General features: G+C 37.8%; 1 protein-coding gene across 1 annotated transcript; it reads left to right on the forward strand.

The window, feature by feature from the left end:
• Positions 1–1,501: 1,501 nt before the first annotated feature.
• On the forward strand, positions 1,502–21,640 carry LOC139717866 (acyl-coenzyme A thioesterase 1-like). Its single transcript, XM_071629355.1, has 9 exons — positions 1,502–2,080; positions 6,530–6,825; positions 7,456–7,743; positions 9,228–9,406; positions 13,455–13,663; positions 15,416–15,539; positions 17,578–17,658; positions 18,200–18,338; positions 19,022–21,640. Exons 1-9 carry the CDS (start codon positions 2,073–2,075, stop codon positions 19,138–19,140), a joined length of 1,443 nt encoding a protein of 480 aa, XP_071485456.1. The 5' UTR covers positions 1,502–2,072; the 3' UTR covers positions 19,141–21,640.
• Positions 21,641–26,297: the final 4,657 nt, after the last annotated feature.

Genomic DNA, 26,297 nt, shown 5'->3' on the forward strand with positions numbered 1-26,297 from the left:
GTGACTATACCAGCTATTCTAGAAGTTGGTAACAACTGAAATACAGCAAAATAGAATAACAATAAAATGAAGTAACATTATATCTACATTTAGTCCTACACAAAGAATAAAACAGCTCCGAAGAAGAGAGAAATGGGGTATGTGTGTGTGTGTGTATGTGTGTGTGTGTGTGTGTGTGTGTGTGTGTGTGTGTATGTTTGTGTGCATATACATAGGGACTTACCAACCCCGCTTTTTTTTTAAACCCCGGAAGTGTGCTTGTTAGCCGATTAATCCCGGAAGTGGCACCAAAAATATGTTATCCAAGATGTCTTTCCCCCTCCATCCTCAAAATGAATGGACGTCCGGCCTATTTTTAAAACTCGACCCCCACTTTAACAACGTGGCGCCTGTCCTGAATGTTACCCCGGTCTTAGATTGTGCATGACAATTGCTTTTCCCTGTCACAAGCATCACGCTTTAATGGTTGTGGATGGTGGATGTTGTCTCTTCTAATCTGTTTAGCCTCTTAATAATGTTTGAGCCAGTCTTCAAAACAACGATCGAATACTTTTCGTAATTGCTAACATGATATATTCCACTATATAGACCCTACATAATATTATACCCAGGCCTATACTAAGTTATTTTTTTGTTTGTTAGGATTTTATTTGCTGCCTTGTAGGCGATTTCGTTTCCATCTACAACAGAATGCCCTGGTATCCATTCCAGGTGTACTTTGATACTGAAGGTATAGGGCCTACGCTGTTGTTGTTGTTGCTGCTGCTGCTGCTGCTGCTGTTGTTGCCGTTGCTGTTGTTGTTAATTAAAGCTGTTGCTGTTGTTGCTGTTGCTGCTAATTTAGTTCTGTAAGGCGCGTGTCATTCTGTTGTGAACATATACAGTTTTACGTTTCGTGTTACGTTTCGTCATTTACGGTTTTGTTTTGTTTTGTTTTGATTTTTTTTTTTGGGGGGGGGGGTTAAATTTATATGGCGTACGCCAACACAACTTTTCATATACTTTTATAATTATATATTTACCTTTCATATACTTTTCATATACTTTTATATATTTACCTTTCATATACTTTCATATACTTATACTTTTATATGTTTACCTTTCATATACTTTCATACACTTTTATATACTCTTATATGGCTTTGATATGATACCAGTATACGTTTCGTACTTTTCCACGTTTAGGTCTCATATACTTGTAGTCTCGCATCAGTCTCAGAGACCTGCCGTATTCTTCCATTACTTGCATGTTTCTGCTTGAACCTTGAACCTTGAAGTGATAATCCCTTTCAACAGCTCCTCAGAACTATGGTAGATGGTAGAAGTGTCTACTCTAAATTTCTGCTTCGTACATTTATCTTAATTACCAATATCATTGTCATTGGCTTTGTGTATTATTGTACGCCGATACCAGTACCAGTTTGATATTCCGAAGTGTCGGATCGTATCCACTGGTCAGTGTCTATTGTATTCTGCCCAAGGAAATCATAGCGCCTGAATGCCAAACTAACCATTCAACGCGGAATGTTACGAAACACAACAGCATGTGCCAATTAGTCATTGTGCTGAAGTAGCTATGATACCAGCAGACCCGCTGTACGCTAGTAGCCTTCTCCATGCACACCACACGAGCCATGTGTGTGCTCCAAACGACGTAGTTCTCTGATTGTATGATCTGGGACATTTAGATATTAGAAAATGCGAAGAATCAGAAGCAGCAGACTGCATACTCTTGAGTTTTCTCGACACCGAGGGCGTACGTATATGATCTGAGCCAGAGCCGTATCTGACGGCTCTGATCTGAGCAGCAAGTCGTCGTCTGCTATAAATAGTGAAACTGTGTCTGTGATCCCACACAAGCTCAAGTGTGAAAAAGTGAGATGATATGACTGAGTTGGCGTTGGTTTCTACTATGTCCCTGATCTGCAATCAAGATTGCCGACAGTAGACCTTCCCCTCTGAATCTAGCTGGATTCGGCAAGAAGTACGTTGACGTATTGGTTGACGTCGACCCACTAGAACCGACTGACAGAGTATCTATAACTTATAAGTGAAAAACCAGAGCGGCAGAGATGTATCGGTAAGTCAGAAGCATCTAGCTGATGTAGAACTAGAAGAGTATATTAACTACTCTACAGTGATAACCTTTGTCCTTGTATGACAACGATTATATTAAAGGGACTGTACAGTACTGGTTGAGGTGGGGATTCATGTTTTGAACATTCCTAATTGAGGCAATGAGAAACCTCTTATCATGCTTATGAAATATAAAAGAGCATGTTATTTTGAGAAGGATTCAATGTTTATTTGATGAAAATCGGTTTTGAAATGGCTGAAATATCAAAAAAAGTGATAATAATAAAGGTGACAGCTAGGCCACAGCTTTTATGAGGATCTCTTTGTTTCACCTTGTTTTTTGATATCTCAGCCATTTCAAAACCGATTTTCATCAAATAAACTTATGATACCCCTTAGAATTGCATGCTCTTTGACATCCCATGGAGTGGTTTCTGAATTTCTCACAAACATTAGGTTTCTAAATGCTAAATCCTCACCTCTACCAGAACTGTACACACCCTGTAAGAGCTAGGAAGTACATTACAATATGCTGAAATTAAAGAGAAACTCTGTTGGTAGAATGTCAATGCAACAGCTAGTGACAACTACAAGAAACAAGTCATTTTTTTTCCTGATTTCCCCTCCCCCCCCCCCCCCCCCCCCCCCCCGGGGGGTAGGAGGAGGGGTCTATCTATCTTGTTCTTGTTGGGTCAAAGATCATCCCTTCAAATTTAGTGTTCTCTGATCCCCCTCCACAACACCCCTTTGGCATCATAGATGGGGATCCGGATAATATATTCAGTATTAGGATTATAACGATGATGATAAAAATATCCTTCCCCCTCCCCCACACTAAAGTCTTGGATATATTTCTAAGAGTTCTGTGGGGTTTTTTTCTAAACAAAACAAAACAAAACAAAACAAGTGATCGAACAAGGAGAAGGAAGTGGGGGGGGGGGAGGATGAGGGAGACCCTAAAATGCCTATTATATCCCCTCGCTGGTTCCATAGTCCATTTGGATTCTTCATGATTAGCAAATTCATGTTTATCCTGTCTTGCGAATATGATACCGAGATGATATCAAAAGATGCTTATAAATGTTTTGTTAAAACTACTGACTGAAGAAATAATGTTATTTCCCTGAATTTTGTAATCCATCCTGATGACCTGACTTGGCAAAATATGTAAAATTTGCCATAATAGCACTTCTTGATGAATAATTTTTACATTCAACTCTTGTACATCAGTTGAAGCCTGTATTCATTGATAGGAAGGCATAGATTGGGAGAGGGGGCGGGGCAAGTGAGAAGTTTGAACTTTGCACCAGTTGGCACTGTATTGTGATAAGATGTAAGCAGTTCATCGGTGCAAAAGTAGAGTTGATCTGACCTTGAAATCAGGCAGCGTTATGGCAAAATGATCTTAGAAGAGGCAAGTTTCAGTTTGCCCATACAGACATATTATAAATATTTAATCAAATGAAATATTTTCCATCTAAAATGATATATCTGTGTAACTTTCTATCTAGGACCCCAATCATATATTCTCCATCAGTATCCTTTTTCATTTTTTTTTTCATGTTTAACCATCCAGCCATCCGTTCTGTGTCTGTTCATCTGCATTTATCATCTGTCTGCTTTTCCCTCATCAGTTTATCTACTGACCAGTCTAACAAGTGAATTTTAAGGTATCTGTCTGTTTTTGTCTATTTTCCCTTACCTTTCCATACAATAATCTGTTAGAGATCTAAGTAAGATAAAGTACCCCCCCCCAAAAAAAAAAGAACTATATCCATCCTTCTGTTAGAATTATAAAAAGAGTAAATACAGAAACTGAGAGTGAAAGAAAGAAAGACAGATCGATAGGTAAACACACACACACACACACACTTTAGAGGCAGAAATGAAAGAAGAAGCTCTGTATAGATTCTCATATAATTAACAACAGAAATGTAAGTGTAATCCTGTGCAAGGTCATAGATGCAATGTCATTGTCTGAAATCATGTGAGCCACTCATTTTGTCATCATATGTAAGTAAACATTTACATCAATAAGTGGTACAGAAATGTCTGCTACTTAGTCAAATATTCCCATGCATTTTCTGTACAGTGTGTGTGATTTTATTGTATTATAGTATGTTGCATATATACTCTCTCACAAGTTGGTAAGACCTGTTTGGGGTGTTGTTAGTTTTTTTCTTTTAATGGTAGCTTGGTTTCCAATTTTGGCTTTGAAGATCCTAGTAAAATCTTTTTCCTGAATACTGAGAATTTGGGAAGCTCTTACTTTGTATTCTGCCATTTGAAAAATCAGACGTTCTGTGTCCTCCAGTTAACCTGTGCAATTCCGTCTGCATATTTACATTCATTATATTTCATTTGAGTGCCAAAGTCCTGGTCAGTCACAAACACGTGAGTGTGATGCTTTTAATTCAATTGTATTTGTCCCACATTGGTTTGCCAAGCCAATATATCACTCTGAGCAAGGGAGGTATCGTCTCACCTCCCTGTGGTGGAATCATGGTTTACACACGTGATATGCATGAGTGGGTGCACCATTTAGGCCTGTTATAGAAACTAATACAATAGTATGGAAACCTTGGTCTGTCTTTCTACCTGGCTATCTAACTCTGTGGACCCTGCTCTCTCTTGTTCCTCTTCCTCTCTCTGTCTTTTTTTTTTCTGATTATATTTGTCTGGCTCTTTTACCCCCCCCCCCACCCCCCTGTCTGTCTGCATATTTGTCTGACTCCCCTGCTATTCATGCAACCCCCCCCTTCCCCCCCCCCCCCCCCCGTCCATGGAGGTGCCTAGCCTTTTGTCAAGGCCCTCTTGCTGTATGGTGAAGAGAGCCCAGCTGAGTGGTCGCGCTCAGCTGGACTCGCTTCGCTCGCCCATTACAGCGAGAGGGCCTTGACAAAAGGCTAGGAGGTACCAGGCAAGTGTACCTCCTTGGTCTAGCCAGGGAGGTGACTAGCCGTCTCTCTCTCTCTTTCTAATATCCCTTGTTTTCTGCTACTTCTATCTGAGCCTCTCCATATGTTTGGTTATAACATATCTTGATTTTTTTCTTAAGTCTCTCTGTCTGAGTATCTCTCTATGTTCTTTTTTCTCTCTGTCTGTCCGATTGTTTATTTGACTCTTAAGATTCTTACCTCTCTTCTCTCTTTCCTTTTCATTGACTGTCTGACGGATTATTTGACTGTTAACTGTTAGACTTTTAATATTTCCAATCTTAAAGGGCTCATATAGTTTTGGTTGAGACCTAATTTCAGGTTTCTAACAATTTTTTTTGGTGGGATAATGAGAAACCTCTTATAAGATAGGAAAGAGCATGTAATTCCATGAGGATATCAACATTTATTTGATGAAAATTCGTTTTGAAATGGCTGAGATATCCAAAACAGAGCGATTCTAATAAGTGTGGGACCCACACTTTATTACAATCGCTTTGTTTTACTTTGTTTTTGGATGTTTCAGTCATTCCAAACTAGAGTTTCATCAAATAAACTTTGAATTCTTCTTAAAATGGTTTGCTCTGTACTATATCATAAGTGTTTTCGTGGTATCTCACAAAAAGTTAAAAGCCCAATTCTCATCTCCACCAATACTGTACCATCCCTTTAAATTGTTTAGTTCTTTAGAAATATCTGTTTCTTTGACTGCCGGTCCATCTGTCTGTCTGTCTGTCTGTCTCCCCATCTGTTCATTCAATTTTCTTTGCTCTCTTGTAATTGTCCTTTCTCTGTTTTTCCGTCTGTTTGTCTCTAGATCTTTTTTTTTTTAAATCTCTCTGTCTGAGTATCTGTCCAAGGTGCTGATCGCTTTCCTGATTGCCTGAGGCAAGTGGAAAATCATACTGGGGCAAGTGTTTTGGAACTGTGAGGAAAAATGCTTGCCCCAATTTGTCAAGCAAAAAGTTTTGAAGCCACCTTTTTTTCACTTTTTACCCACTACAAATCCACAAAGTTAACCATACAGAAGTCCATGAAGATAATCCTAATTATCTGTTTCCTCTCTCTGTCTTGTTTTATTATTTCACTGTTTTTGTGATGCTCTCTCTCTCCCTCTCTCTCTCTTTCCCTCTATCTATTTCCCTTCGTATTTATTTCTTCTGTCAGCATTTTTCTCTCTGTTTGTCCATTATAATATCTTTTTAACATATTTTCCTCTCTTTCTTTCCCTCTCAATGGGACAGAAATATGTATTTGGAGAGCTCATTATAGATGGCATGATGATCACACATGCAGTTACCTTCAACTTCAAAATAAGCCTCAGGGTTCTACAGAATAAACATCATGGCGCCAGCCTGAATTCTCATGGCACTTGATGAAGTTAAATATAATTTAAATGTCAGTATTTTTTCCATGTTTTCAGTCTCCAGTACCTTCTGACTTGCAATTCACTTTGAGAGAGTAGAATGTTGTGTATACATGTAAATATTTGTTCATATTCTCTCTTTCTTGTTCAGTCTCCAGTGCCTACTGCGTCACACAACAGCGCACCATTCATGCTCATTCCAAGCCTGCACGGCAACTGACCCCACCGTAATGCCCAGCGGTCAGCCAACTGCTGACATGTCCACTCACCCAGCCGTCCACGTGACTCCACAGTCCGGTCTGGCTGATGAACTACTGGACATTAGGGCCACTGGACTGCACCCCAGTCAGCCAGTGACCATTCAGGCAGAAGTTCGGACAGAGTGTAAAAGATTTGTCTTCCAGTCCAGTGCAATCTTCAAAGCAGACTCACAAGGGGAGGTTGCAGGTGATAAAATGATCCAACATTGAAAACAATTTGTTTGTGACCAACACTGCATGTCTTGAGATAAAGGGAAGGGGGTCCACCTGATCACAATCCCCACCTCTCCCCCTCTACCCCTTTTATGACGTGACTTCTCCAAGAATTTTCTTTAAAGATAATTTTGGGGGAAAAAAATTATAGTAATACACAACTCAAAGTACAATTTAGTAATACCCTGCGTAATCATTCTTGTGATTTTGATATGGAGAAGATAATACCATCCACTGAGACTTGATTTTGTCTCAAATATCATTTTTCTTAAGCAGGTTTGATTTGTTGATAGTACATTGAATTGTGAATTATGGGGGTGCCCAATGTTGTTGCTTGTTCTAGCAAAGTTTCTGTAGTAGTAACAACATCAAATTGTTATTATCATCTCACCATTTATATTCTTGTGGCTTGCAAAGTCAACATTTTGACAATGCTGTTAAAGGAAAAGGACTTTTAGAAATATCTAGTCATAAAGCAGTGATATTACTGCAGCTTCTTCAAAGATTTCTTTAGATTTACATAATTTGACATGTTAATTTTTTTCCAATCATTTTTGTTAAATAAATGATGATCATTCTAACATTTCTGATCATTTCTTGACAGTTGCTAGACAGCCATCCCTTGGGGGAACCTATGAAGGAATCGAACCCATGGGTCTGATCTGGAGCTGTAAGCCCGTTCCCGCCGTGGCCCATTTGTACCCTCGGGTGAAGAAGACTGACTCCAGGCTCCCACTGAGGTATACCTTGAGGCTGGTCGACCATGAGAGCCCCGGCCAAGAAGAGCTGGCTGTCGTCGTCATGGAGAGGAGATACCTCGCAGACCACGTGGAGCGGCATGAGTTCACCGAAGGCAAGGCTCATGGGGTATTCTTCCTGCCAAAACAGAGGGGTGAGTGTGAAAGGATCAAAGGTCGCCTTGACTGTAGCATTTGTGATACTGCCTATATTAATGGAGGCAAGACATACTAATAAAGTTCGTAAATTCTAGTGTGCATTATGATGATGGTGGTGATATAGTTTAGATCAAGAGGGTACCTTCTTTTAACCAGAAATTGGTGAACTCCTGGAACAGTCTTTAATTCTGCTGACACTGTCAAGGCGACATCAGCTAAGATATTCATGTCTAAGCTCAATGACCTCTGGAAACAGAAGTATAATAAATTGAATGCAGACTGCATAAACTGACCAACCCATGGCCAAGCATCTCATTGAACTTTCTAGGCTCAGGATAATGGCCCTCTACAAGTCTTTGACGTACTGGGCATCATGAATTCAGGTTATTGTGCTAGATAGCCTTTTCAGTGTACTGTACTAGCACTGCTCTTCCAGATGGCCCTGTTATTGGTATCATTCAAGCATTGCCAGGTACCCACTGACACTTGAGTTAAGAGGAACAATTTAGTATGAAAATCATTTTGTGCCAGAATGAAAGCACTTGGCAGGATTTAACCTTTGGACCCCTGATTGAATGTCAAGAATCGTGTATATGGTACCACGCTGTCTCTGTAGACATACGATCGGCGGATCGGGAAGGGGGGGGGGCGGTAGGGGGGCACTGGGGTCATGCACCCCCCTTTATCTTTTATTTTTTGAATGAAAGTATGCATAAAATTGCATGATGATCAACATGAATATAAAAAAATCTTACTGTTGGAGGGGGGACACCCCATGAAACTGCGCTTGACCTTTTTTTTGGTCAGCTGATGAGACCCGGAAGTGGCAGGAGAAAACGAGAAAATGTGAACCGAAGCCCTTTTCTTTTTTTTCTTTTTTTTTGGGCATGTCAGCTGATAAAACCTGGAAGAGGCAACAGAAATTTGTGCCCCTCCCCCCCCCCTTTTTTTCGGGAATTTGTGGATCCAACCCTGCACTCATGATGTGCCATGCTTCTCTTTCTTATTATAGTGCAGAATTTGTGTACCTGTGACTCAATCACAGTATTGTGCATATATCACAACTAATACGGCAAGTGATGATGATGAACAAAAGATGTTACAAAGTAAGAGCATATGACAACTAGATGAACAAAAGATGTGAGAATGATGTGTAATTATTTTTCCTTTACACAGTGCTGTTGATGTTAGTTACAACTCTGCATTCAGAGTAGAGATGTTTGTGAACAAAAATGTCTTCCTCTCCTCCTAGGTGCTGCACTAAGTTTACACGCATGGAGCCTTCAATATGGGGCACATTATTATAGACTTTGCAATCAATGGCTTGTAAGTAGAAGTCAAGTATAAATTTGCAGAGAAAGAGACATCTCTTGTGAGAATGCTAGTCCTTTGGTACCGGTAATGTCAATTCTTCCTTGCGCATAATTTTTTTAGCCTACTGTACAATTGTCATGCATGAATTTGTATCCTTGACGCAAAGGTTCGTCTGACCCGTTGCCCGTGGTGATCGAACTCCGAGGGATAGGGAATGGTGTCCTTGAAGATCGCGCTTCTCTGCTCGCCTCCCACGGCTACGCTGTGTTTGCTCTCGACTTCCTCAAGTCAGTCGTTGTGGGAGAGATGCCTGACACGTACTACTTTGACTCTCAGGCAATTCTGGTACGTCATATGTATGTCTTTATTACCTCCATCAACGAAGGGGGTTATGTTTTCATTTGCACTAATTGATTTGTGTATTTTAACTGTTTGCAAAATAATTCAAAGAGTTTTGAACGGTTTGGAATGATCAAACTCGCAGGAAAAGTTGATGATGACACAAGGAATAGATAATTAAATCATGGTCGTGACACAGGATTTTTTTATTTTCATTTTCGAAGGATTTTTAATCTTTTGGCAGATGAGGTCAATGAGCGTGTGAGTTAAATCTGCACATATTTGAGGTTTGCATATTATTATGCATAGGCCTACTAAAGCGTTTGCTCTGCTCTGGCAAGGCGCCACAAAGCTAGAAGCCGATGATGTAAATGACGGTTTCTATATTGGGATATTGCATGCATGTGTGGATGGAAATAAGCTGCTGGCGTGGCAGAGGTCTGCGCTCTCTGAGTGTTTTTCCAGTGATCCGATACTTTGTTTGCCGTAGCAGATCCAGAGGGGGGCGCACCTGGTGTGCGCCTTCTCTTTATTTGTTGTTAAAACAAGAGAAATAAAAAGAAAAAAAATGAGATGAAACCCCGAAGTAGCACCAGAAATATTGTTTGTGCCCCCCCCCCCCCCCCCCCCCCCCCCCTTTACTGAATTCCTGGATCCGCCTCTGGTTTGGGTCTGTCTGAGACATCACATTGCAATCAATCACTATCTGAGAGCATTCAAATTGCTATTTCTGTCCATTGCCTCACTCTGAGCTTGGTACAGATGGATCGATTACTAGCAAGCCATGCCAGCTGTCATGAGTAAGTTACTCCCCAAATTTGTTTCTAAGGCCCAGATTTACTAAAACAAAATGAATTATGAATGAGTGAATGATGCAATGTACATCAATAACTTATTTTTTTACAGATTTTGTGAAATAACAATTGTTTGACAAACTGTAATGAAACATGACTAATTGCTATATAGGGATTGAGATTTGATAGACCATCAGCTCTTTAGAAACTGTGCCAATTGTAGTTTGCATACAGTATGTGAAACTAAATCTATACTAGACATGATGGAATGCGTTTGCTAGGTTGCAGCATGATCAGTTAATGTCATAATGTTGTTATGTACAAATTGTTATATCCCCGCCACACGTAGTGTGAAGGGGGTAGGAGTCACCGTGATGTTGGTCGGGTGGTCGGTCGGTCGGTCGGGCGGTCGGGCGGTCGGTCGTTGCAAAATCTTGCGTCATGAACTCTTTCTACAGTTTTGAAGCAATTTAAATGAAACTTAGGGTAAATGATGATATTGAGGTATAGATGTGCAAGACATGTTTTTGTTGGACAATGCATTGCCATGGTAATCATAATTTTACCAAAACCTTGTGGATTGAATAACTTCCATAGTATCTGAGCAATCAATTTCAAAATTGGTATCTATGATGATCTATAGGTGTAGTTATGCAAGACTATCGTGTTTGTACTTGACAAAGCGTTGCCATGGTAACCGCATGTTTTCTTCGAAACTTTGTGGAGTGAACAACTTCCACAGTTTTGAAGCAATTGAAATCAAATTTGGTAGGCATTATGGCCCTGAGGTATAGATGTGGAACACATAATTTTTGTGTTTGTCACACAAACCATTGCCATGGTAACCACAATTTTACCAAACCCTTGCAGATCGAATAACTTTTCCATCATTCAAGCAATTAAAGTCAAATTTAGTATGTATCATGATCTAGAAGTGTAGTTTTGCAAGACACCAATGTGTTAGTTTAAGGAAAATGTGTTGCCATGGTAACCACTCATTGTTGTATCAAAATAAAACATTCAAGCTATGAAGGTCAAATTTGATGTGTATGATGGTCTTTAAGTGTAGTAAATGCAAAATGTCCCTTGTGTTTGTATCAGACAATGCATTGCCATGGTAACCACACTTTTTACCCAAACCTTGTGGAACTCAGTGTCAACTCTGTAATTGTACAGTAAACTAAAATCATTCTGTTTCCAATTCGACAAGTGCACAAACTTGGTATTAACGTCATTGCCCTCATGACATCACATACTATAAAGCAACACTAGGAGTGGGGGTATCAATCACCTTCAGTGATAATTCTAGTTAGATTTGCAGTGAACATTCATTCTTACTTTTGTGGCAGATTGTGTGTATTTTTCCATTATATGATTATTCATGTATTTTGTGTCTTTCATGATACCTGTGAATATTGTGGAGTTTCATGAGTCGAATAGAATACAGAATTCCTTGCAGCAATCTTGCATGTTATTCGAGATCTTAATACACTTTAGCAGTGAGATAGATATTTTTCCCCATGCCTCTGCCTTCCAAGACTATCAAAATTGAGTAAATAATATTTTATGACACTGAAATCAAGAGATGGAGGTGGTGTACAACTCTAGCACTGTGCACAGTGTAGAGCTTTAGGCTCAGTGAAAGCAAATAAGTCAATGAATGACTCAAATTGCTATTTTCACAAGACAAGTTGTGCACATATATGCATTGTCAATAATGAGTTTGCAGTATTAGCGCAGGCGATTGCCAATATTATACCTTGCATTATGTACAAAAGAAAAAGAGAAGATATTTAATGGGGAACGTGACCATGACTACGTGTAATTTGAGCAAATATAGAGATCTCTGCAGTCAGGCTGTCTGACTGAAATAACCCATTGCTGACTGGAAATCAGAGGGTACTGTTAAAAGTTTGTGGGCATTTTGGAATCTTGTGTGGTACTGGGTAACCCTAACCAGGCTGGGCTTTTTGGGGTGTTCTGTGGCCGGGGGAGGGTTGATTCAACCCCCCCCCCCCCCGAGATCTCGGCCATTGATCGCGCAGTCACCCTGAAAATTGGCACATACATTACCTGTTGCGTAAAACTGCCGAACTATTTAAGAAAAAATTGAATTTTTCAATTTTTCAATTTATTTTTATATTAATTGATATATGCGTGAAATCATAAATTTTGCTCTAATTTTGCTCTAGAAAATAAAGCTCATGGCATCCTAATTTTTGGTGACATCATTCCTTGTAGCATTCCTAACAATGTACTTGAAAAAAAATCTGGTATCAAAACTAATTTCTTACATATTTCATTGTTTTATGAATTTCTTATGTATTTCTTTGTTTTTCGACCTTTTGTTAGTTCAATTTTTTTCGCTAAATTTATGACAGAATCCATTGCAAGCATAATCAGGGTGAAAATATAATTGATTTCAGCCTATGAAAGTGAAAATAATCACATCTTTATGAATAAGGTGAGAAAACTCCATGTGCATAGACTTTATACACAAAATCACATTTTTGAGCCATTTTTGGTCTGACAGGCATGTATAAAAGGTAGTGCAGCGTCGTAACGGTATACGCGATTTTCGCGAAAATGGTGTCAAAAGATGTGCGAGACTTGAAAGTAAAAAGTCAGCGAACGGCGCAGTCAAAAAATTTCGTGTGGCGGAATAGTCGCAAAAAATGTCGAGGAGGGGTTGATTCAACCCCCCGGCCCTTTTAGGGTTAAGGGTCTTGATGGATTGAGGTATACGATATGTTAGGCAAGCTGTTTTAAATGGTTGGACTAGTATGCTAATGAACTGTTTATCTCAGTTATACCCAAACAGAGAGTATATCAGTCAACCTTGCTTAAGTCCACCTCAGTTGAATAATCACAGAAGTCGAAGGTCTTCTGAAGCCCTCTTCTCTTTATATTCAATTGATTTTAATCTCTCATAAGTCAAATTTTCTCTAAGTTGAAGCTATTACTTCAGTCCAAATAGATTTGACTTATAGGCAAGGTTGACTGTATTATAATACGGCTGTACTGTGAGTGAATATGCTTTATAGTTTAGTCTGCAATTTCCTCATACGAATATTCTCTAAAAAAAAAGAAGAGAAAATGAGGAAGAATGTGATTATAGTGGCATAAATATATAGTCTCTTTTGGCCCTCCCTACTTGAAAAGGACAAAAACAAACAGACAAACAAATATACTGAATCTTATATTTCGTAATGACATGAAGAAATGATGATTGGATGAAGTCAACTATTCCTACAATGCAGGATTTGTTCGAGTATATATCCCGGCACTCCCGCCTGGATGAGAAGCGAGTTGGGATGTTCGGCTACTGTACAGGAAGCACATTGGTCATTCACATCGCCGCCAGACTCAACCTACCAATTAGGTGCCTTGTCTTTACCAGCCTGTTGGAAGCATTTTCGTGTGTTCTTGGTATGAGATTGCCTGATGGTCGACTCATACATCCTATAGGGTAAGAGCGTCTTGCAGTAAAACTGTTCTTCCCCCGGAGATCTTTCGGAGGAATGTTGGGATATTTTTCTCCTAGTTTTTTAGTTTTTGTGTATGGCTACAAGGTTTAGTTCATAGATGCTTTGAATATGAATGGGAATGACAAATATATAGTGTCATATTCATCAGAATGAAATTCTGTGGAGGTCTTTTTTATGGGAAAAATAGTTTCAAAATAATCATAAATCTATGTGGTAGAACATAGTAAGTTTTCATTTCCTTGTACTTATAACATCTGTTAGTTTTTGTTTACTTTCTTTCAAGATAAAGAGCCAGTTCCTTTCTACCACAGGCATTTATTTGTAGCTGTATATTCAATGTTGTCTTTGTGGTAAGGCCAGCACGAAATCATGGAACATCATAATTTTGATAACCTTAATTGCAGGTTTTTCTGATAAGATGAAGTGACACAAACTTGAGCTTTTTCTTCAAAATCACATCAAAATTTTCATGGATAAATTGTTCTTTTGATGAAGAAATTGTAACCCTCATGTAATGAAAGTGTGCAATTTATGGACACTGCTGGAAGAAAGTTACAGTGAATCGCTCTTTTTTTATAGATCAAACAAAAAGACATCATATGACAATTAGGCCGTACTGTATTTGCTGGCGATTAGGCTACACTGTTTTTAACACAAATAAAGCAGTAAAGGTGGGCTAAGGCACATACGCCAGTCAGTACAAGCATAATTATTGTTTTTTCTACTCGTCTGAATCATCTGCCCAACTAGTAACACAAATAGTCATGTATTGAACTATGCAATAATGTGCCAATGAGCAACTTGATATCAACCACTGAATTAATCAATGTTATACATACAGTGCTATGTTCTGCAATCAATCAACAACATTTTTTTTTTTAACTTATTATTAGCACTGGTGACAATTCTGAGGACATTTAAAAAATTCAAAAAAATGAAAAGAAAACACAGTGAAAGTGCGAGTCGGTGTGCATAGCCATAGCGGTAATTGCAGTTCCGCAATCACACAATAACAGATAGCACTGCTATGTAGTATCTCATGCAATACTTGGCTATTGAATAGTACAGTGTGTGTGAATGAAGACACAAAGGCACTCAGCTATTGAATAATGTGAGTGACTAGTGTACACATGCTCAGTCGTGCTTCATGTTAGGACTCTACACACAGATCATTCAAAATCCTGACATGCAGTTTGCATCAACCGGAAAAAAAACAACAACTTACAACTAAACAAACATGAATTATTGTTTGGAAAAATGTGGAAGCTTGCAGAAATAACAAAGTTCCACATATTCAAAATAATAAAGAAAAAATTTGAAGTTTTCATCATAAGCAGAACAAAAAGCCCTCAGATTTTCTTTTTTTACCTGTATTTCATCACCGAAGTCAGGATGCGGCTTATCTGACAATGCAGCCTAATTATCGCCGGCAAATATGATATGTGCATAGCTAGATGAGACACAAAAAGTTATGGAGACTTCTCAAAGATTTTTTGTGGTATAGGAAGTAGATTGTTAATCCAATGTATTCATATCTGTGTCATTAGCTTGCCATGTAATGCTAGTAACTTACTTAGGTCAAAGGAGTTCAGTGTAAACATTAAATTTCTGCTTGTTTCTGTAATATGGAATGTACAAGAGTTAAACCTTTCAAACTGATTAAAGGCACTTTAATCTGGAAGTTTACTATGGGCTAAAATATATTTTCATTGTTTATTTAACTCCCTCCTCAGAACTGTGCAGGATTTTGTTGAAGTATATGAAAAGGATGGCTACAGATGGTGCCGTACGTATCCCCTTGAAGACGTCCCATTAGACTTGGAAGCGGAGAATGTCGTTAATGACTGTATTGCACCTGTGAGTACAGATTATTGTGCAGCTTTGTGATTTTTTGAAAATCTTTTTTTTTTCTAGTTGAATTTTGCTTGATGGTGTGAATTGAGATTTTAAGCACACCAATTTTGTAGCTATATGTAACTTCTTATATGTTGTAGGCCAGACTCGTATTAATGATGATGTCTAACACTGCCACAGTCTCCAGTTGAAATTGCATTTATTATACACACACAAAAAAAACAGCCCCTATAAAGGGTGAACAACATAAATGATATGTGAAATTCTTCCGTCAAGGTGTTTTTATTGCAACTGATTGACAAATTGCCCTACATTTGACAAATTGCCCTACATCAACGTAAGTAAACACTAAATTGATTAATTCAGTGCTTATTTATGTCAAAGTAGGGCAATTTGTCAATCAGTTGCAACATAAACGATACTTATGCATTTTTAAGAGCATGAACATATATATCTCTGCATCTCTCAAGTAAAAATTAATATAAATTGAATCCTGCATCTTTGTAAGCTCATAAAAATAAAATTTGCATGCCTCCCATGCAAGCTGCGCCATTGGCATGGTCACAATGCGCCATTAATGTAATGATGTAACAATGACGCATTGTCTCATTTACTACATTTACATACCATCTTGTAAGAGTTACAAGCATTGCAAAGCAAACATATGCGTATGACATACTGGAACGCTATCGGGATGAAGGATAACCCACGGTTGCACGTAATTACAGCATTACAGAGATTCAGTGTTGGTTGCCATTTTTAAAAAAAGTATATTTACCTTTTGATCTTTTGATTGGGCTTGTATGTATTTCAGAAATGTAGCAATGTAATTCATTACAATACCACGTGGTTGACAAATTCACCTGTGGAAATTTATACATGCTTTCGCCTTTTGTTCTTCTTCCTTGAGCCCTTATTTATGCATTCTTTTAGTGAGGCTGCTATGTCATCATCCTTGTACAAGGTGATTTGTAATAAATCTTTAAAACATTCTTATTCCTCACCCCAGTCAAGGATGTTCAAGAGGTGAAGTTACAAATGACTATAATTATTCAATCAGCTGTCAGTTTTCTATGGATGGACACAAGAATTCCACAGGTGCATTTGTGCCTTTGATGGTAGATGCTTGAAGCCACCATCTTTCTGAGCAATCTGAAGATTCATTTTTAACGCTAACATAATATCGGGTATATGCTGCTCGTTTATATATCAAATGCAATGAAATTTCACCTATTGATAAAGCATATAAAACAAAAGTCAATTCCGTTCGAAAATATGTGCAAAAGTGTAAATCTGAGCTGTATTTTGTGAAAGTGTTTGAAATTTTACCAAAATGAAACTAATATGGTATCATCTTCAAGTATAGTTCTTTATAAATTAATATGTCAGATTAGCGTACAGACACGTACAATCAAGTAATTTGATATCAATTTCAGCAATATTTGAGCAATTTCTATTCGCGCACCCCCGTGCCTTTACCATTGTCTACCCCTCATCGTTTGTAAGTAGGGATAGCGAAAAGTTATTACCATCACAAAGACATATCTTCCTTGGAAAGAGGCTGGTGATTATGCAATGAGACACGAGTCAATTGTTTTCGCATCTGAGCGGCAGATCCAGTTTGACACATACTTCAAATATTTTTGAGTGGCAGCTTCGAGCATGGGATCAAAGCGAATAAGACTGTTGTGACTCCATTTCTCGAACCTCCTTGCCCCAATTACTAAAAATTCTGAAACCCTGTATCCAATGTTAGCAATTTATAGTTGTTCATATGTAAAAGTCTGAAAATCATCCGGAGGTCTCCTTACAGGGTGAAGATTAATGGGTGCAGAAAGCATGATTAGGCAAATGATTGATAATAGAAATGATCCCAGTATAGTGTCCCAATCTTCTGAAGAGAAAAGTTTTCAGCAGTGATCTTGCTAGCTAAGGAGTCAGCAAATGTTATGTTGTAGTGAGAGAAAATGGGAATGATTATCATTATCAAATGATGTAACTCTCCATTAAAAAAAGAAAAAATTTTCCAAACAAATTACAGGTAGAAAACATCTCGGTTCCTGTGCTCCTGTTGGTCAGCGGGGATGACCAGTATGCGACATCAAAGAATCGCATGAGATTGGTAAAGTTCCCTATTTTCCTCACCTCTTTTTTTCCCCCCTGTAATATAAGATGAATCGTCAAAAGAGAGAGGACAAATAGAATTCTTCCAAATTGAGTTTATGAAGCTAAATGATTTTTTCAATTTAGCCAAAACTTCTCTCAAATAGGTCTAACTTTCAATGGTCAAATAAATGTTTCGATAGTGGGAGGTGTTGTAAACCACAATTAAGTAAATATCAGCAAAAAACCTTGTACGTAGGTCAAATTGAATGACAGTGTAAATAAATGGTAAACAGTGCTAATGTAGGAGTTGTAATTCTTTTTTTTTTAACTGTATAGAAAAAATGCATTTCTTGTAAATAAGATAAATAACTTGCCTCCATAAAGTCTTTTCTTCCATTATTTTGGCTATACTCCATTTACATACTTACAACATTTTCTCATTATCAGGCAAATAGCAATTTGGAGCAAAAATAGAAGAGCTGAGATATTGCCTGAAGTCGCATCCTGAAGTTAGAGAGTTTTTAAATGATGAAATCTAATATTTGTCTGGCCGGTAGGTGAGGGAACGGATGATAGCTGCAGGGAAGGGTCATCTCGTCCAATCGCACTTAATGGAGGGCATGGGACACCTTGTGGACGCTCCTTACATGCCTATTGTCACACAGTCCTCTGTCAGGTTTCCATCGGAGCCAAAACGTAAGGCGTAAACATCCTTGTCTCATTCTGGGATCAATCTCTCATTGGCTCACATATCTTTAACATGCCTTATCATTTGTTTATAAAGTTCATAATTTTGCACATACCCATACAAATATGGTTGATGTCAATGTTGCAATCAGTTGAAACAGTGTATGCTCTGTGTAGTTTAGATTTGACATTCACCGTCAGTTGGATTTTGATAAGATTTTCATAGATTACTGCAATGCACAAATTCAGATCAAGTCTTAAAACATACTCATTCAATCTCTGATTGTCCATGCCTTTCTTGTTTTATGGTTTCATTGCTCCCCTTCCTAATGTATAATGTCATTTGTAGTTGATTGTTGTACCAAATCGCCATGAGCATCCAACAAAGCAGACCTGTGGGCCCTATACACTAAGTGATCATTGTTGTTGTTTTTGTTGTTATTATCATCATCATCATCATTATTATTAAAATCATTATTATTATTATTATTATTATTATTATGATGATGATTATTATTATTGTTAAATAATAATAATAATAATCATCTAATTAATATTAATATTAATATTATTATTATTATTATTATTATTATTATTGTTGTTGTTATTATTATTGTCATCATCATCGTTTTATTATCATTATTGATTTTTGCTGACTCATGTCTATTTTTCGCTGTCTCTCTTGAATCCAGCTTCCTTCACAACCTGGGGAGGAACCACCAAGCCATATGCTCACAGTATAGAAAAATCATGGCATCTCATGCTGGACTACTTCAAGGAACATCTACAACCAACAGAACTGTATCGCTAGTAGCAACACCTTTCACACCTTGTCTATATCTTCCAGTTACTGTATGACAGAGTAAAGTTCTCTCTCTTATTTAGAGAAAAAAAATATTCCTCTTATTCTCATGTTGACTTAAATAGATAAGATTAAAATTGGACAAATATACATGTAGCACAGGGTAAAAGTTCTTGGTAGTCAGACCAGCAGCAATGAAGTGATGAAATACGGAAGTTTCAAAATGCTTTCTCTGTAGAGTGAAATGGATTGGATCTAAACATGCAAATTGGAGGAGGTGATGCTACATTACGTTACATCTCTGCAATTGGTTTGTACACAATGGTATAACAGTGCACTCCCATTATAACGGAGTCCTTGGGTCCAGCAGTTTTCTTTCATTCTATCAAAATTTTGCTGTAGGTGAACAATAAAGTATATAAAGATACATAGATTATAATTTTGGGGCCTGAATTTTTACTTCATTGTAACGAGAATCCACTATAACGGGAGTGCACCGTATACAAAATCAAACTTATTTTGATTGATAATTTGAGAAATTTGATGTGATGACATCTCTGCCAATATGCATGTTCAAAATTTCAGAACTTTGGAAGGTATGAGTTTGATGAATCTTTTACCATTCCATTTACCTGATTTTAATCTACTTCCCACAGCCAATTTTAGCATTGTGAAATGTGTGTAATTACACATTGAAGAAGTACTGTTGTAGAGTCAAGTCAAACATACAGGAGTTAATTAATGCATCGATGCCCGGGGTATTTAAAGTTTGATGTGAGAAAAGACAGAAAGGGCATTTTATAAATGTTGTATTTTCACAAAACAGTGTCATTGCTCACTTGAATATAAGCCATGTAGCCAAGGGGATGATGTCATCCCTCACGAATTTATGAGCAAAAAAGCAGAAAATTTTCGAAGTATTTCTACGTGCCTCATGGTAACATTCCAGGGTTGTAAGTTATGAAGCAATGGTTTATATAAGAGAGAGAGAGAGTTATTGTAGCTGCTTAATCATAGATAGAAAATAATCTTTAAGATTCTGTTTCTTTGCAGTGGAATGGGAAAGTTTTGATGTATTGACATCATTGTGACATAGGGTGCGTTCGAGCGCTCTAAAGCAAACCAAAGCGAACTGAACCAAAGCATACCGTACCGAACTGTTCCAGATTTGAAGCATTCAAGAGTTCTGTTGAGAAGGCATACCTCATGAGCTATTTTTAGAAGAGGTTAAGCATTTTGTAGCAAGAATGTCATTCACCTGACTCTTGAACTACTTGCAGCTGTCCCGAACAAAGAGAATGGTGTCTTTGCATTGTGACGTATGTGCATGATATACGCTAATGCTTTACAGCTAACTTTTGGAACGCTTTTGGTACGCTTTTGGAGCACATCGGGAAGTGGTCCACTTTTGGCTCGGTACAGTATGGTATGGTACGGTACACTTAAAGAGAGTTCGGGCGCTCCTCTGGCTCGGGTTCGGTACGGTACAGTTCGCTTTACGAGAGCGTTCGAATGCACCTATATATTACTAACACATCTTACAACGACCATTGCCACTGCTCCATGAAAAGTGTAAATCGATCTCAAGATTTCTATGCAACTCTCATTACATCTTTGTTCTCCTAGTTTGGCTTTTCTTGTTGATTTAAAGTCAACCAGACCATGAAGTGGAGTTTCCCCCTTTAATTGTCAATGTGACATGCCCTTTATTGCCTAACAAAAAACACTAAGGGAGGAAGAAAAGGAGTATTGGAAAGATTTCTGCAATGAAATAGATATACTCCTCTGTCCCAGGTCTGGAAACAAATATGAGGAATGAATGCCATAAACACTCCTAATATAGATGGCATCCCTCCACTTAAAAGTGAAGAAAGCACAAATCAATGGATTTGTTTTGATAAAAGCGAGGCTAACTTATTGGCGAAGAAAATATCTTCTGCGAGCTCTAACGAAAGCACCCTCGTTTTCGATCCGAAAAGAGGAAATCCAGAAATTAGCAAATAGAAAGTTGCAGCAACAAGTAGCAGGCATACTCGATGATTCTTTTAACTTCATTTACTCATAACTCATAAAACACCCATGATATGATGTCAAAATCATAATAAAGAGATGTGTGTACCAGAAAGCAACAGAAATGTGGTTTCTAGGACTGAGAAGTGGGAAAATAATGAGGATCAAGTTCTAGACCTGTGTGCCATTCAGGTAAGAAGACACTAAAGGATTACAGACTGTAGGAGGGCAATCAGTGTCACTGAATAGATACATTATGGAAACATTGTGTTGGTATGTGTCTGTTTGTTTGCCTGCTTTTTTTGGGGGGGGGGGGGGGCTATTGTATGCCAGAAAATATCCTTCACAAAATAAGAAATGTGGAATGAAAATACAGAAATAGAATGATAATATGGGTAGGATTGTATCGAAGTAAATAAAGTGCAATTTTCAAGTAGATTTCATGAATAGGCAATAAAAGTGATGTGTGTGTGTGAAATACGGTATACATGTACTTTTAGGAGAGCAGTTTATGAAAAATGGGAGAAAAATGCATTCTCAGCCTTATCTGCTTCTGGAAATGCTCAATGAAAAGATTTTTGTTGTTTTTCTTGATAGGAATTCGTAATGAGAGCCTACAAATAAGAAGGGTAACATATACTTCATAAGTCAATTGTGCCAATAGTATTATTAAATGGTCCACACACATTCTGGGCAGTGACAGGTCATAATGCAATCATGCAATTAATGCAGCAAGGATCGATATTTTTACATTACAAACAGTGTACAGTACTGTAATTGCCAGTATGTCAGATGCTATGATTCAAATATTTTACTGGGTGCTGATGGAGCTAGAATGAAATAATGTGTATTTATGCAGACTACATTGTTATAGCATGTTGCCTTGCCTATTGTTGTACATGTAATATAACACTGGACAGTCTCTGAAATTTATATTTTCCCCTCACAACAATATTTCCCTGAGCACTATGCGCTTCAGGAAAATATAATCTCTTACGGAAAATATCACAACTCGGGGGAAGTCAAGTATTATATTACATCTCTAAAATTGTAATATCTATACATATCTGTAATAATTTTAATTTCATTTATTTTTTCAGATTATGAAAAAGTAATGAAATGAAAAAGTTGATCAGTCTGAAATGTAGATTGAATATCTATGCTTTCTTCTATACATTCCATACTTCTTATGTGTTTAATAAAGGTGGTGTATATTAGGTGAGCTTTCCGTCAAGTTGAATAAATACAGTTGCCCTCTAACATACATTCAAAATGTCATGTCCATGTGTGTATGTGTTTGCCTGTGTGTGTGTGTGTGTGTGTATGTGTTTGCCTGTGTGTGTGTGTGTGTGTGTGTGTGTGTGTGTGTGTGTGTGTGTGTGTGTGTGTGTGTGTTAGAGTTTAAAGAGAAATAGACTGTTAGTAGATTGCATTGCATCATTCAACCCATATTACAATCCTGACCCCTTGGCTTGGTCCCCTTTGTGCTTGACATGAAGATACATGTATGTCAAAGATTCAGCGCATCATTTTGTAGACAAGGGTATTTCCCACTGATACATGTTGTTGATGGTAGAACCCAGGGACAGCTTTTGTTTTATCCTATCAACAGGCCGAGAAAATATCCCATTCTGGAGAAGCAATACGAAAACATATTATAAACGTTTGGTTCGTGATGTCTTACTCTCTTCAAAATAATATAGATTATATAAATTCAATATATATTTGAGACTCTCTATTCCCGTTCTTTGGCTTTTTCAAAAGAGTGTATGAAACACTAAGGAATGCCAAGGTGTAGACAGCAAAAATTGTGCTTTGAGGATCTATAGTCAAGAACTCATCTTCTTTCTTGAAGGCCAAAGACCAGTCTAGCAGTCAGTAATGACTAATTTATCATATCATGGGTTGATGCTCATCATATAAATAGCCATGACTTGACACTTCGTCCTTATGAAGCATTGCCATTAAAGGCAACAGAGTAATTTTGAGAGTGAAACCTCGTACTGCTACTTCCTGCTCTGTGTCTGGAAAGAGAAAAGTTGGTGTTGTGGTATTTTTACTGTTGCTTGCTACACACGTAGCTGAAAGTGAGCATCCAGCTTTAGCAGTGTACATCTTTGCAATCTCGAAAAGTTTGTATGCATTTTCCTGTTTATGTCAGGCTAAACCAAAAGGCAGAGCATTCCAGTAAATGACTTATAAATGTTTTTTTTTTCTTCTTACATTACATTAGATTTCAATTCAACGCTAAAGCTTCCAATATTCCACAATGTGAAGACCATGCTCTCTAGATGTCATTTGAGATTGTATATGTCATATATTTAGCGAGTCTAATTTTTTGTGAATCAGGTCAAATTTGCCATCATGGAGTTTGGTACTGAACAAAGAACTGTATGCGTGCAAGCCATATTCATGTCAGGACCAGTCAATATTTTCGCTTGTTTTTAAATTTGAAAAAAAAAAAAAAAAACCCTGACACGCAAAAATTCACGAAAACTAAAAACTCATGACATATTCGGCGCATCACAGCACTGTATTCCAGAGAAGTCAAGAATGACACACGTGACATCGATATTCATAAAGTGTTTCATGAAGTGATATTTTTTTTTCCTGGACTCAATAAAGGAATAAGTGACGATAGACAGTAATGTAAGCACATTGTAACAGCGCACTCAAGAACTGAGTGAGACAGTAATAACATTGTGTCCAGCAGCAAAGTTGTTACTACGAATGATAAAAGATTTTAATATCGTTTAGTTGTCTGCAACCAATTACTATTGACATTAACATGATACATTGCACAAGACAATACTTTGTTACAGAAGTTTACATCTGATATACAAATGTACACACTTTTTGCATTACAGGCAAACTCCGTTATAACAAACAAAGATTACAGCAAGATTTTGTGAGAACGAGAAGATTTGTCCGGGAAAACTTTCATTACTTCCCATGTTTACCGTGTCCGTTTTAGCAAGATGTTGTTATAACAAGAAAGCTCTCTCAGTCACCACTATCCTGTTATAACAGGTTTGCCTGCATATCCCCACATCTCGCATATTTCAAAATAAAAGAAGGGATTGTTCTCTACACATACTTTGAATTCTTCGTCGACCCAACAGCATTCTTTACCCACTGTACAGATCTCTGTACTTTACACCACCATTCTCAAAGATAAACCCTACGATATGAAACGTTTCATCTTGTGACCATATTTGATTGTAATGTATAATCATTCAACAGCTTTTTATCGCAGCCACCTGCAAGGGGTACATCCATTTCCCCAGTAACAAATATTTGGAGTATTATGAAAGTGATTTCATGAGTAACCCCCTGCATACGTCCTCCTTGATAGAGCTATATCACGACTGGTGCACACAGCCCTGGAACTGGTGCTTGGTGCTACGCTTCATGTCTGTAATCACACACAGGTTAACTTGCTCAGAAGCTACTTGTTTCTGCCTACAGAGAAATCCCCACTGTTGAAAGAGAGATGGAAAGTAGCACAAGCTTTACTTAATCATATGCATCTGAGTTCTCTGAAATATATGAACCTACTGAAAAATATGCTTCTGTGGTGCACCTGTGTCTGTGCGTGAATCAAGAAATTCAAAAGTGCCTGAAAATAATTCAAAGTTCCACAATGCATACCAAAAACTAGTCTACTCACGTCTGCCTTCACAAGAAATGCATACAATTGGTTAATACAGCTATGTAAAAAAATAATATGTAAATAAATACATGTAGATTAATGGGTGCACAATGCTGTATGCATATCGGGTCAAATAAACCTGAAAATTAAAAACTTAAAGATTGCAAGTATTTGTGACGCATGTGAACATCTAGTTTAGAAAGTGCAACATTCCCACCCCTTCTTATCAATCTATCAGTAGCCCAAATAAGAAGTGCAATGATCATACTGCTCTTACAAATATACTATACAGTAGATTCTCCTAATAAAGGCAGATATATCCTGGGACCAGTGTTTACGTATTATATTATATTATATCATATTGCTACAGCACAATTTTGTTATATCGGGGTTTACAAACTAACATGAATAAACATAATAAACTCAACAACACCATAGTGTAGGGATTCAAGGGTGGCCCAATTCATTCGTCGTCCGCAACGGTACATTCGAAAACTACCAATAGCACTGGTCAACGAATATGTTCATCAAAGTGTATGCATCCTTAATGGCCTACTCCAGTGGGGATTCTTCGGCTGTGTGTACACTCATACAGAGATCAGTGATTAAAGCCATACACAGTTTGTTACAGACTGAGATACTTGATATCCGAACTCAGCCAGGCTTCCCGCTCCATGGATCCTCACTGTACAGGGTCTTCAAGAGTTAAAAAGCCCAAAGTACTTTGTTACAATGACAGATTTGTTATATCAGTGTTCATTCTAATGTGAGTCCACTGTATCAGGAGCTGTGTGTCATGGGTGACATGACATCTGCTCCCGCAACGATTGCTCCAGTCTTATTTTCTCCAAGGACTTAAAGGGACTGTACTGTACTGGTTGAGGTAGGGATTCATGTTTTGAACATTCCTAAGTGAGATAATGAAAAGCCTTTTATGAAATATGAAAGAGCATGTAATTTTAAGAAGGATTCAATGTTTATTTGATGAAAATTGGTTTTCAAATGGCTGAGATATCCAAAAAAGTGCTAATAATAAAAGGCGACATGCCACAACTTAATTAGGATGTCTTTGTTTCACCTTGTTTTTGGATATCTCAGCCATTTCAAAACCGATTTTCATTGAATAAACTTTTGATACCCCTTAGAACTGCATGCTCTTTGACATCTCATAGAGTGGTTTCTGAATATCTCGCAAAACGTTAATAGCTAAATCTTCACCTCGACCAGAACTGTACACACCCTTTAAGGTTAGGGATAGGGTTCTGATAGGGTTTTAGGTTTAGTTTGATATGAGGAGTAAGATTAGGGTTAGGGTTATGTTTGTGGGTAGAATTCATCGTCGCTGGGGCGACAAGACCTTGTATCTCAAATTTTGGTGAAAATGACTATTTCAGATTAATGGTCAGATAATCGGTTAAGCGATGTCCTGTCTAAATCCTAACTGTCTTTCTCCCAAAAAGAAGCCATCACAGCATGTCAAAGGAAAGGCTATCCCATCCGGTAT

The sequence above is a fragment of the Diadema antillarum genome, unplaced genomic scaffold, assembly GCF_040938485.1.
Source record: "Diadema antillarum isolate AM-2024a unplaced genomic scaffold, OU_Dant_1.0 scf00000084, whole genome shotgun sequence".
NCBI classification, from domain to species: Eukaryota; Metazoa; Echinodermata; class Echinoidea; order Diadematoida; family Diadematidae; genus Diadema; species Diadema antillarum.